Source organism: Siphateles boraxobius, unplaced genomic scaffold (assembly GCF_051911475.1).
Source record: "Siphateles boraxobius isolate OS27281-9 unplaced genomic scaffold, OSU_SipBor_1 30, whole genome shotgun sequence".
Lineage (NCBI taxonomy): Eukaryota > Metazoa > Chordata > Actinopteri > Cypriniformes > Leuciscidae > Siphateles > Siphateles boraxobius.
The window spans coordinates 18,527,621-18,540,481 of NW_027508920.1; the positions used below are offsets into that span (position 1 = coordinate 18,527,621).

The 12,861-nt window shown below is 38.2% G+C and overlaps 1 protein-coding gene across 1 annotated transcript; it reads left to right on the plus strand.

Moving 5' to 3' along the window:
• The first annotated feature begins 3,568 nt into the window (after positions 1-3,568).
• On the plus strand, positions 3,569-12,131 carry mmp23bb (matrix metallopeptidase 23bb). The gene is made up of 8 exons (XM_077248457.1): positions 3,569-3,893; positions 6,249-6,391; positions 6,683-6,822; positions 6,949-7,116; positions 7,658-7,822; positions 9,174-9,284; positions 9,478-9,604; positions 11,083-12,131. Exons 1-8 carry the CDS (start codon positions 3,795-3,797, stop codon positions 11,276-11,278), a joined length of 1,149 nt encoding a protein of 382 aa, XP_077104572.1. The 5' UTR covers positions 3,569-3,794; the 3' UTR covers positions 11,279-12,131.
• The last annotated feature ends 730 nt before the right edge of the window (positions 12,132-12,861 follow it).

Genomic DNA, 12,861 nt, shown 5'->3' on the forward strand with positions numbered 1-12,861 from the left:
GAACATTAAAGAAGATATTATTTGAAATATGGAGGTCTTTTTGGTTACTAACATTCTTCAAAATATCTTCTTGTGTGTCCTGAAGGAGAAAGTAAGTCATACAGGTTTGGGACAACATGAGGCTGACTAAATTATGACAGAATTTTTATTTTGGGGTGAACTATCCTTTTAATAATGCATCAGTTTGAAAAGGGGAGATCAATACAAGATAAATCTGTTTATATTTGATTATAAAAAAAATAATAATAATACTTTTATTCAGCAAGAATGCATTAAATTGATCAAAAGTGACTAACAACATAATGCTGTTCTATTCATCAAAAAAAAAAAAAAAAATCCTGAAAATGCCAGTTTCCACAAAGTTTTCACAAACATATGAAGCAACACAACTGCTTTCAACATTGGTCATAAGAAATGTTTCTTGAACATCAAATCATCATATTAGAATGATTTCTGAAGGATCACGTGACACTGAAGACTGGAGTAATGATGCTGAAAATTCAGCTTTGATCACAGAAATAAATTACATTTTAAAATATATTCAAATAGAAATTGTAATCATATTTCACAATATTACTCCATTGAATATTTGATCAAATAAATGATGCGTAATCGAACAATATTTCAGTAAAACGGCCATTAGGAATGCACACTCTTTCCGAAGCGCTGTATTTGTTGTGTTCGCCGCATAGCTGGTGGTCTGGAGAAGCGTTTTGTTGAAAGGTTAGAGCTGGTCGGGAATTATTTTCCTGCAGCGGGGATGGGCAGGGGGAGTTTGTGTGGGAAGTCACTCATTAGTGTGAGTATTTAGGCTGACGTCATGGCCAATCATTAAGTGGGTGCAGGAGCCAGAGGTCCTACTGATGGATCGATGGCCAATTAAACTCTCATCTCTCAGGGCCCCTGAAAGAGAATCTCCTGTCCTTCTGCTCTTTTTCTCCTCCGGCCTTCCGTCTCCCTCTCGCTTTCTTTTCCGCTCTTTCCCAGAGTGAGTGACAGCGAAGGGTCAAGCAGCCCCCGGATCCGCAGTCACCTGGAGTGCAGCCAAAGCCTGGGCCTCCAGCCAGATTCAAAAGATATGAGGCTGCCTTTCAGGTGCCCTTCTCCAAATCCATGTTTCGCTCTGCTTCAGGAATTCCATACTTTGTTCATTCAGTGGTGTCACTGCAATCCGAATGATACTGACTAAAAACCAGTCAGCTCACTGCCCAATGACACTATAGTAGTGTCTTAAATGACGCACTATACTCAACCGTGTAGTGTAGGAATTTTAGAAGTTTTTTTTCTCACTCAACATTGGAGTCTGATGCCCGTCCCCCTCCACTATGTAATTAAAGCTGCGACGGTTGAGTGCAAGAAGTGTCCAATATTCCACACTTTTCGGTTAATTAAGTGCATCATCCGGTATTTAAAGTAACACTATGTAGTTTTTCAACCTTCATAATATATTTCCAAGACCCTTGTCATGGTACATCGATAGGTTAAATGACACGTCTGCCATAGCCTGACGTGGTTTTACTGGCACTATATGTAACTTCGGGGTTCGGGTAGTAACCGGAGCACAAAAAGAACTACAAAATTTGACTGCTTTACGGCATACATAGTTTTTCTTCGTTTGTGATGTCTTTCATAAAATCATGCATCATACTCTACCTTGTCTGTGGCCATTGTTGATTCCTAAAGCCGGTGCTGGATAAACAGCGAAAGTGCACGTGCGACAGTAGACTGCGTAGGTTAAATTATTTACGACAGCGGTAATGGACAATTCCGCTTCCAACCTGTAGGGCGACCGCAGAGGAAAAGTTCCTTGGTGTTGCTTTAAAGTACACTTTTTAATTTTCAATTTTTAGTGTGGACACACTCGCTCTATTCATACTACAAAACATCATAGAATAGTGTACAAGTACATGAATTGGGATGCAGCTTATGCCTTCTTTAGAGATCCTTACAGTTGAATTGAATCAACATTGAGCTGAATTTGACATTATTGTCTTCTATAAAGTGCTTTACAGCTTAAATTGATTTCTATAAAAAAAAATTTACATTATAAGCTCATTCACACCAAGGATGATAACTATAAAGATAACTATATAGTGTCCACACTAGCAAAACGTTATTATTCTAAATATTAAAGAATAGCTGAGTCCATATACCACAATTATAACGATTACGGCACGGAGAAACGATATCGTTGGAATCACTTTCAGAACAATTTCGATTTTTTTTCCAGCTGTTGAATGATAAAAGCATTGACAGCCAATCAGACTTCAAAGCGGCAGACGACAACAGCAGCACATGCTTAATAAACAAAATGATATCGTCTGGTGTGCACACTAATGTTATAGTTATCTTTATAGTTATTGTCCTTGGTGTGAATGGGCCTTAACATTGTAATTTTCCTATTTATCAATGTGAAGATGCGTTGAAACCTTCTGTATTGTGTAAACCACTATGTCAATAAATGTGACTTGCTGTCTTCAGTTGTATGTATATTTGTATATGTGAAAGCAGTCGATTTGATTCTAAAATATCGGATTAGAAATGCAGCTGAATGGGTGTCCAGGCTTTGTTGGTATACAAGGCGAACTTTTGAGTAAATGCAGCGTCTTTTAGATGCCTACAAAAAGCTGCCTGGTGCTTCGTGAATGTGAAGCCAAACAGCATTGAACAGCATGTAGCCACACTGACCCTGCAGGTCAAAGAAATAAATCCATCATAAGAGACTGACTTCCTCTCAGAGAGACTGACTTCTCTCCATAGTGATGTGAGAGTTAAAGTAAAGCACTGTGAAAAAACCCAGGCTGTTCCCGAACTCTCTCAAGGTCAACCAAACTAATGAGGTTAGGGATAGAGACTGAGGGCCATTTGGCCATGAATGCCATGTGTTATGCCAAAATCTGCAATTCTACACAATGGATTTTTAATGAGCACAATTTAAGCATGCTTAATTTGTGGCCTTTTCAAAATGCTCCCTTGCATGTTGACTTGGAATTCAAGCATGATAGCTAGTAATGAAACTGCAGAAATGAGGATACTAGGTGTTGAAAGTGAGGCAAGCTTTTTTACTTTCAGTGTCTTTCTAATGATTTCTTGACAAAGACTTTTGCAGGCACGTGAAGAAAAAAAAACCCTGTTGTGACTTACTAGGGGTGTTGATCATTTAGGGAAAATAAAGAGGAATTCACAGAGGAAGAGGGAGACTTTTTTTTTTTTTGCCCTACAACTGAATTTTTGAAGAAAAAATTTACTATTTCAATGATTTTTATTTCTGCTAATTGAATAGATATGGCACTGGCGTAGTGACATCACTCAGGTGACGTGATCTGAATATTGGCGTTCCCGAACTTGAGAACTTGCAAAGCTGTAAAAAAGGTTATGTTTTTGCATTCGTCGTGAAGACGAGAAGACAATGCGTCAAGGAAAAGAAATACTCGCAACATTTATGTTATCGTGAGTGGATAAACAGGCTACACATGCTTGAAGAGTAAAGGGAGGAGATGAGGAGGAGATTGGATTGAAGCAGGGCGGTTCTTTATGCTCATGCGGGATCATTCCTGCACCCTGGAGAGAGGGAAAGAGTGAAAGTTCAGAGTAAGAAGCAGAAGTGCATTAAATAAAGTCTAAACACAGTCAACTGAAACATTCGCACGAATCTGTCTGTCCGGAGGCGCGGGCACATCTGTCTTCTGCACGTGCGCGCGCGCGTCTGGATGCGGTTAGTTCTGTGGAAATACTTTCTTACTCAAGAATTTGTGGATCAAACACAACGTGGAAGGTAAAAAAGTGGAAGTTGTATGTGTGATTTAAAGATGCGCTGGATGTGTTCCTGTGCGCTGTTGCTGATGGTGCTGGATAACTGTCTTGTGGCCGTGCCTGCGTGGACAAAACACACGGTAAGACCTCAATATCATGTCAACCTCATATTTCACTTTTTTTGTCTAGTACTCTTAAAAGAACTGAAAATGTCGATGACCCTTTGACATAAGTGTAACAGGGACATCTGACTTGCCTGTACGTCATCTAAATGATTTTAAACAGCATTTTCTAATTAATTTGTCATTTTCATACATGCATTTTTTATGTATATTTTATCTATATTTACTTGGACCAGGACAATTGAACTGAACCGCAAAAAGAATTGATCTTGAAAGAAATAGTGACACCTACAATAAACACCTTCCTTTATGTTTAACATATTATTTAAATATATACATTGAAAACAAATATATGTTGTAGGATTTACAAGAACAATTTTTTACTTAAAAAATTGAATCTAAATTTCACAAACAATTACACCACATTGAATTTAACGTGAATATCGAAATAGTAGCCTATTCTGGTAACATTTTATTTTAGGGTCCAATTGCTAACCAATTAGTTGCTTATTAGCATGCATATCATCAGCATGCCCTAATAATAGACTTAACAACTGCCTTACTAACTATTAATAAGAAATCATTGGGGGTTTATTTTTATTGAGGCAAAAGTTGTAGTTAATATTTAGTCAATAGTGAAAATTCAACCCTAATCTAAAGTGTGACCGCCTATTATCTTGTTCTAAAATGATCTATTATCCTAAAATCTTAATGTTACCCATTTGTCCCACTTAAAACATGCATTCACGTGCATTTCTTTCTGGAGAGAGTTGTAAAATCTTTGCAAAGATCAAACGGAGGAGGATGAGAGAAAGGAACAGTGTTGAAGGTCATGGGGGAAGGGGAGCGGGGCCTTCACATATGGGTGACAGATATTCCTGAGCTTCGGTTGCATGGAGCTTCTGACTGCTCCTGATATGATGAGCATGCCATGTAGACGAGAAACAAAACACAGAACAGCTGAACATCTGAGCAGAATGAGGTAGCAGCGGTCATTTGCACTCCTGATTTAGTTCATTTGCTCTCCAAAAGTTCACCTATCTATTAGATTATCCCTTGTGAAAAATAAGTACACTTTAGCAAACTTTTAAAAGAGCTTATTACGGAAATAATATAATTTAAAATAATACACTTAAAGGAATAGTTCACATAAAAATTTAAATTCTGTCATCATTTACTCACCCTCAAGTTGTTCTAAACATGTATGAGCTTCTTTCTTCTGCTAAATTTATTCCAGTTCTATTATATTAGCTTTTAAATGTAATAATGAATAGCAAACTTGTTAAATTATAATCATGTACTTTAAATGCACTTTAGTATGTTAGTCAACAAATCATTAAGTGCACTTTCGCACACCCCTGTTTTTACAGCATCAAATAACTAACTTAAACTAAACTTATTTACTTAACTTACTTAAAGGTGCAGTGCGTGATTTTTAGCGGCATCTAGTGGTGCGGTTACGGAATTGCAACCAACAAAAGTTACGGTGGCCGACTGGAAAATATGTCATCGTCTGAGACCGCAGAGAGTAGCGAGTTCAGCAATGAGGTTTCTTTACAAGGATAAATTAAGAAATTATGTTTACTTAATTATTCAGAAAAAATATATGTTATTGCGAATATTATTGTTACTTGTTCATTATTGTGTCAGCAACATAGTAACGAAATGCGTCTGTCCGTTCAGGGCTACTGTAGAAACATGTCGGCGCATTTCAATGTAAGGGAACCCGCGGTGTGTGTTGATAGAAACTGCTCATTCTAAGGTCATACAAATATAACGGTTCATTAAGTAAGGTCTTTATACACAACTGAAAACTTATTTTTCAAGGTAGTGAGGAAACGCGCTGTGTGTTCGCTGTCGGCTACGGTAGAAATATGACGAAACAATATGTCGACCTCCATAGCAGGGGGCGCCCGCGGTTATGGAGATATAAATGTCTCATTCTAAGGTAATAAAAACATAACGGTTCATTATGCAGTGGTGGTTATGAGCTATACTGCATCCAGCCACCGGGGGTGATCGAAACGTTTTGGCTTCACTTTTCAGGACTTGTGCAGCACACTTGTGCCCTTCCCAAATACAGTATGCACACTTGCAGTCTTTGCACTTGACAACTTGTCTACTTACAGTACATGACATATTTCCTGTATTTGCCCCAAGTGTTCAGTAGCCGTGTGAAGATTGCAAATGTTTATAGAATTCTGCAGGAAGGTGGATCTCCAGAATCATCTCTAAAATATGATCAGAATTACTCATGTGGATCAGAATCATCATTTGTGCTACACATTTGACTTGGTGGTTTGCTAAATGATGACATTGCACACATATAAAACACACAACATGTTAGCTTCCCTTTTTCTATCTTCTTATCAGGTGGCCAGTATTCAGTTGCATAAACCATGTGTGGAGGTACCGACACCTGTGGACACGAGGTCTCATCGAGGTCCGGCCCGATCCAAGCGCTATGCCATCAACCCACTGGGATACAAGTGGGAGCATTTCAACGTCACTTACAAGTGAGAGAGAGAGACAGAGGAGACTACCAGGAAAATCAATAAAGACATTATTTTAATATACTTTATAATTGACTTTCTGAAGGAAAGCCTTTCTATTAATGGCCATGATTGCCGAATGCTTAAAGTATGAACAGACAGATGCAGGAGGTGGACAAAAGAAGTAATCTGGGGTTCAGATGATGATGGATATTTTGGGACCAGCACATTGATTTCAGGAGTGTTCGGCTTTTGTAAATGTGCTTTCTGATTGATAGCAGACACAAAGACTCTTTGTGTTTCTCCCTCTTATAGGATCACAAAGTATCCCAACACACTGAATAAAGATGATACCCGCAAAGCTATCAGCATCGCCTTCACGAAATGGAGTGATGTTTCTCCTCTGGCTTTCACTGAAATCACCAACCCCAACAAAAGTGCTGACATCACTATAGGTAAATAAATCAGCAGGAAAAGAGCCAAAACATCAGGCATGAGCACTTTGGCAGGCTGACAGATTATTTTATGCAGTTTTTTTAATGTAACATTTTTTGCATGAAACTCTCCTTTTTCTGAGACAGGGTTCTACACGTACAATCACACCGATTGTTGGTGGTCTCCATTGCACCCGTGTTTTGACGGACTGAACGGTGAGCTGGCCCACGCCTTCCTTCCTCCACGTGGAGAAATCCACTTTGACAACCATGAGTTCTGGATTCTGGGAAAGTCCCGATTCAGCTGGAAACAAGGTACTGATCTAATACATTTATTTATGAAAGTGGGTGGGTGTGCTGGTCAGAATACAGATATATACTCTTCTCAATGATTATACATTTTTATAACTTTTGACAGATGGGTGGTGCTATAATGACAATTTTAAAAAAAAAGTGTGAATATGCAGAAGTGTTGCTGGTGTAACTTACTTCCAGTGACTCACTTTTGACCCACAAGGACCTTAAATTGTCTGACCTATATCTGAATTCTGTACATTTTTAGTGCAAAAAGTAAGTTTCAGACAAAATTCAAGATTATGTGAAAGCACCAGATGATTTTTGGCTTACACTTTAGACATTCTACTATAAGTAACTTGTCAGCTACATGTCAACTAACTCTAATTAGAGTATTAGTAGACTGATAGTAGACTAAGTAACTTGGCAACTAACCCTAACCTATCAGGTTAGTAGAACATTAGTCATGTTAAAAACTGAGGAAATTGAAGAGAAACAAATATCAACATCCATTCATCTTGTCCTTGACTCTTTGATTTTATCGCTTGTTGTCTCTGTACAGGTGTGTGGCTGAACGACCTGGTTCAGGTTGCTGCTCATGAAATCGGTCACGCTTTAGGTCTCTGGCATTCACGGGACCCTAATGCATTAATGCACCCCAATGCAACGTACACAGGTCAGCGGAACATCGCTCAAGATGATATCTGGGGCATCCAGCGCCTTTATGGTAAGCGAAATGTAGGTGTTTAAAGTTGTGATGAAATGGAAGTAGACTTGGTTCTATGCATCGGTTGTTCATTGGTGAAGACGCTGAAGACATGACAGTGAGGACTGACTTACACCCAGGTACAAAGCATTGCATTAATCAAGAGAAAGAAGAAATAAAAGCATGGATTACTTTCTCCAGATCACTGAAAGATACGACAGATTTAAGATTAGCAATATTTTGCCGTTGAAAGAAACTATTCTTCACAACTGGATTGATTTGTCTGTCAAACCTCAACTCTGTGTCAAAAATATATCCCAGATTCTTGACATAAGTATGCAGATTGGATGACAGAGGACCTAGACTCGTTGCTATATCCTACAAGGGCCAAATATAATAATTTCTGTCTTTTTCCCATTTAACTGGAGAAAGATATTATTCATCCACATTTTTTCCATCTTTTAGACATTCAAAAAGTGATGTAATGGATGCATCATCTCCAGACTTTATAGGCAAATACATCTGGATTTCAGCAGCATAAAAATGATTAGAAATACTATATTTCATAAAAACAGAACTAAGAGGAAGCATATATAATGAAAATAACACTGGTCCCAAAATAGAACCTTGAGGGACCCCACAGGAAACAGAAGCTATAGATGATGAGAACTTTTCAATTTTAACAGAAAAAGTTCTGTCTATGTAGATACATGATTTCTAAAACATCCAGGTAATAAAATGTTCAAACAAATGATTAATTAAAAGTCACTGGACTACATAAAAACAAGTTAGCAAGACGTTTCGATGTTTATCCAAACACCAACTTCAGTTGTAAAAACAGGAAGTTAACTATGGCAAATATACACATACTACAGTCACATGATTAGCACACAAGTAGAAGTCACATGACTTAAGTTAACCAGAGCATGCTATATTAATCCACATAGTATGCTTGCCATACTGCCTTAGACGTTCAATAAGGATATAAGGTATGGTCAATCGTGTCTAATGCTGCGCTAAGATCCAGCAAAACTACCAGAGTCAGTTTTCAATAAAATGTCATTAGCTTCTCTAAGAAGAGCTGTTTCTGTGCTATGACCTGATCTAAAACTAGATTAAAATGTATCAAAAAAACTAAATTTTTTGTTAAAAATAAAGTTGAAAACAATCTTTTCTAATATTTTAGATAAAAATGGAAGCTTAGATATTGCCCGAAACATTATTTCTTGATATATTTCTTGATATACTTGAGGCTCGAAGGAACACAACTTCCAGTCAGACTGCAATTTATAATTGGGAAAATGCTTGGTCCCCAATGCTCACATCTCTTCAGAGTTTTGGAGCTGAAGCTTGTTTCTATCATCTGCCTCAGGATGCTTGGACAAGAAGCGTGTGTGTGATCCTTGGGCCCGGTTGGGTTTCTGTGAGAGGAGACGGAGCTTCATGAAGAAAAACTGCCCAAAGCGGTGCGACCTTTGCTACGGTGAGACACTCAAAACATCCTCCTCCAACATCTCCTACAGCACTTCCCATCTATAGCCTTTCACTTACACACAATATTCTTCTTCATGCAGGTGGACAGATATTGTCAGCTACTTTAGATAAACCATTAAAAAGTAGATGATAGTGAATATTATGAACTTACACACTCTTTAAAGTGTTGGTTTGCTCCTCAGAGCCTCTGGATGCAGTGTCTACCCCGACCCCTCCTCCTGAAAATGTGAAGATCAAAATTGTGCCTCGTGGAAAAGTTGTGGGCTTCCGCTGTGGGACAAAAAATACTAGAGTGCCTCCAAAAGTCAGGTAGAGTATCCCTAACCCTATAAAGCCTACTGTATCATATTTGAAGGCCTCTAAATGATCAACACAATCAAAACTTTGCTGAAAAAACTGTTGCACACAATCTACGACATGCCTTCTGTTGTCTGATTGATAGTTTATACTTTTTTAGCAAGTAAAAGGCAGGGTTTGACATGAACACCCGTCAACCCACCAAAATGCAGGTGTTTAACGCAGTCAGTCCTACTAGCCACTTTGGTGGGTCAATTATTTTTCAATTGTAGTATTTTAAAAAGACATCTGGAATAATAAACTAAGTGCAATGTAGTGATATCGATATGTATCTGAAATGCGTCCAATACTCATTTCCTGCAGAATAGACACACCATACCAGCTGTTCTTTCTCGCTCTCTCTTCTCTCCGACAGCGAGTGACACACAAACCGGCCTCCACTCACTCACTCGTTTCATTTGCTCCGGATGAATATGGTTGGTGTTACAGGGTTTGAATTTCTGCGTGGGATTGCGTGTATTGCTCATAATTTTACTCATTCCCACAGATTTTGTGATCACACCCAAAGTGCGTGCATACAGTTGTGGTCAGAATTAATGGCAACCTTGGTAAATATGATCAAAAATGGCTGTTTGTTTATCCTTTTGATCTTTCATACAGAAAAAGGTGCAAAAATCTAACCTTTCATTGTAGTAAAATAATGGAAAGTGGGGGAGAAATCACATTATGAAATAAATGTTTTTCTCCAAAACACGTTGGCCACTATTATTGGCACCCCTAGAATTTTTTACGAGTAAAGAATATTCCCATTAATAATTACCTTTTTTTTTTTTAGCACATCAGGGTGACTAGGAACATGAAATTGTCTAGCTATGACTTCTTGTTTCACAGGAGTTTAAATATGAGGAAACACAAAGGACATATTCCCTTAATCATCCATCACAATGAGTAAAACCGAAGAGTATAGTTCTGATGTGCATCAAAAGATTGTTGAGCATCACAAAATAGAAAGTGTCTGTAAGAAAATAGCTAAGGAATTAAAAATCCAATTTTGACCATCAGGGCAATAATTAAGAAGTTTCAATCAACTAAAGATGTTACGGATCTGCCAGGAAGAGGACGTGTGTCTATATTGTCTTAATGCACAGTGAGGAGGAGAGTTTGAGTGGCCAAAGACTCTCCAAGGATTACAGATGGAGAATTGCAGAGATTAGTTGAGTCTTGGGGGTCCAAAAAACAAACAAATCAAACAACCCCTACATCCTCACGTGTTGTTTGGGAGGATTTTAGGAAAAATACTCCTCGCTCATCTAAAAACAAACTCCAGCAAATTCAGGTATCAGACATGACTGGATCTTCAAACGGGACTGAGTTTACGCAGCGCCTGAAACTCGTTTATCTGTTTGATGTAACTTAAGTTATGTTAAGTTCCAAGTTATGAAATGCATCATTTTTGAAGCTTAGTTTTAATTCTTTTCGTCTATCCGCAGCTGGTATAAGGACGGAGAGCAGTTGCTGACATCCATTCCTGGATATATTGTAATTAAAGATCGGGACCTGCGGCTCGTGGCCAATGAATTCAATGAAGGCACGTACACCTGCCGGATCCATCGGCGCGGTAACGTCGTCTCTGCCAACTCCTGGGCCATCCGGCTGAAGCCAGAGCAGTCCTCCAACAACAGCTGATGGAGTGACTGACGCTGGACGTATTGACCACTTGCTCTACCTCCAGGGCTCAAGACCACTCGGCAGCGCACACACCTCTGTCTGGAGGCCGGAGTCGCCATGGACGACCTGCACAACACTGGATCCTGACCTTCGTAACTCTGAGGTCACATGTTGTCCAAGACGATATTTGGAAGGACCACCAACTGGATTTCCTGTTGTACGCCTGCTGCGAAGGTGCCGAAAAAGGTGCTCGCTTTTTATTATTAACGTAAATGCCACTTCTGAGGTGTAATAAATAGTTTCATAGATGCTTAAAATCTCTGAAGGTGCAAAACCGAATTTAAACATCGTAGACCGATTGAGGGGAAAACAAAATCAAAATCTTCTCAAATTAGTTTGAAAAGGTACAATTTCATTCTCTACAGTGAAAAAAGATCAGCGGTGCATGTGAAGTCTCCATTTTTTTGTGGTTTTAAGGAAAGTTCACACCAATTAATGTTTTAATAATCATAATGTTAATATGTTAATATCTTCAATCTTTGTTCACATTCAGCAGATTCTCAGCTAACAGAGAATGTTCTCAGAAGGTTCTCTGAAAGATATGAACAAACATGATTCCAGTAACGTTAATGTTCAGTGATCTCGTCTTTGATAATGATATCGAAAACACGTTAGCACAAAAAACATTTATAGATCATTCATGGAATGTTTTTTTTTCTAAAACTTTTTAGTTGGATGTTCATCCAACATTTTTTAAATGATTGGACTTGTTTCAGAATGTTAAAAGAACATTCAAAAGTAGCATTCCATAATGTTTGCATTATGATAAAATGACGTTTGTATAACCAAGAAAAAAAAAAAAAAAAAAAAACCTGGACTTTTGAATGTTCAGAGACCATTCAGAAATAACATTTTCATAACTTAATGGGAATGCTAGTAAAACGTTTTCAGAACATTTTTGTTACAGCTGGGTGAGAATATAGTCTACATTTTACGACGATGCAAGCAATCAAGCGGCTGAGATTTTCTAGACTGTACATCGCCCTACGTGAGTACTGTGTATGTGGATAGAGTTAGATATAATAAAATAATTTATAACTTTGTACACCGGAACATTATTATCGGAATAATTTCATAAAGTTTTTTTCCTCCCCCAGCTGATGAACAATAAATCTTTAACAGCCAATCAGAATCCACCCGATTTTAAAGAGCTTGAGCATTTAAGCAGCAGCAGACGACAAAACTGCAGAGCACTTATAATAAACAGAATGATGGTATGGAGGCCAATATAGTTATTACTCTTGGTGTGAATGGGCCTTTAGCCTTTTATTTGTTGATTATTTTATTATTATTGTTATAGTTTATTTCATTTAAACGAAATGAAGTTGTGTTGCGGCCCTTGTTGAAGCCCTTGAGGGCAGACGTGGATCTGTGACTGGCAGATATGAGAATAATAGCTTATTAACCTTTCCAACTATGTCATGGACTCATTATTGTCTTCGCCCCAAGACATGAAATAAAAGATTTCAGACGCGTGTCGTGAAGGCCGTGTCATCTACAGTAGGAAATATGTCCTTGTTTACATGTGCTGCATGATACCT

What these genes read in the sequence shown, in the direction of transcription:
- mmp23bb (XM_077248457.1), top strand. Translation starts at nt 3,795, where the DNA reads ATGTGTGATTTAAAGATGCGCTGGATGTGTTCCTGTGCGCTGTTGCTG. An exon ending in CCGATTCAGCTGGAAACAAG is followed by an intron (nt 7,117 to 7,657) that starts GTACTGATCTAA and finishes GTCTCTGTACAG; the next exon opens with GTGTGTGGCTGAACGACCTG. An exon ending in GCGGTGCGACCTTTGCTACG is followed by an intron (nt 9,285 to 9,477) that starts GTGAGACACTCA and finishes TTTGCTCCTCAG; the next exon opens with AGCCTCTGGATGCAGTGTCT.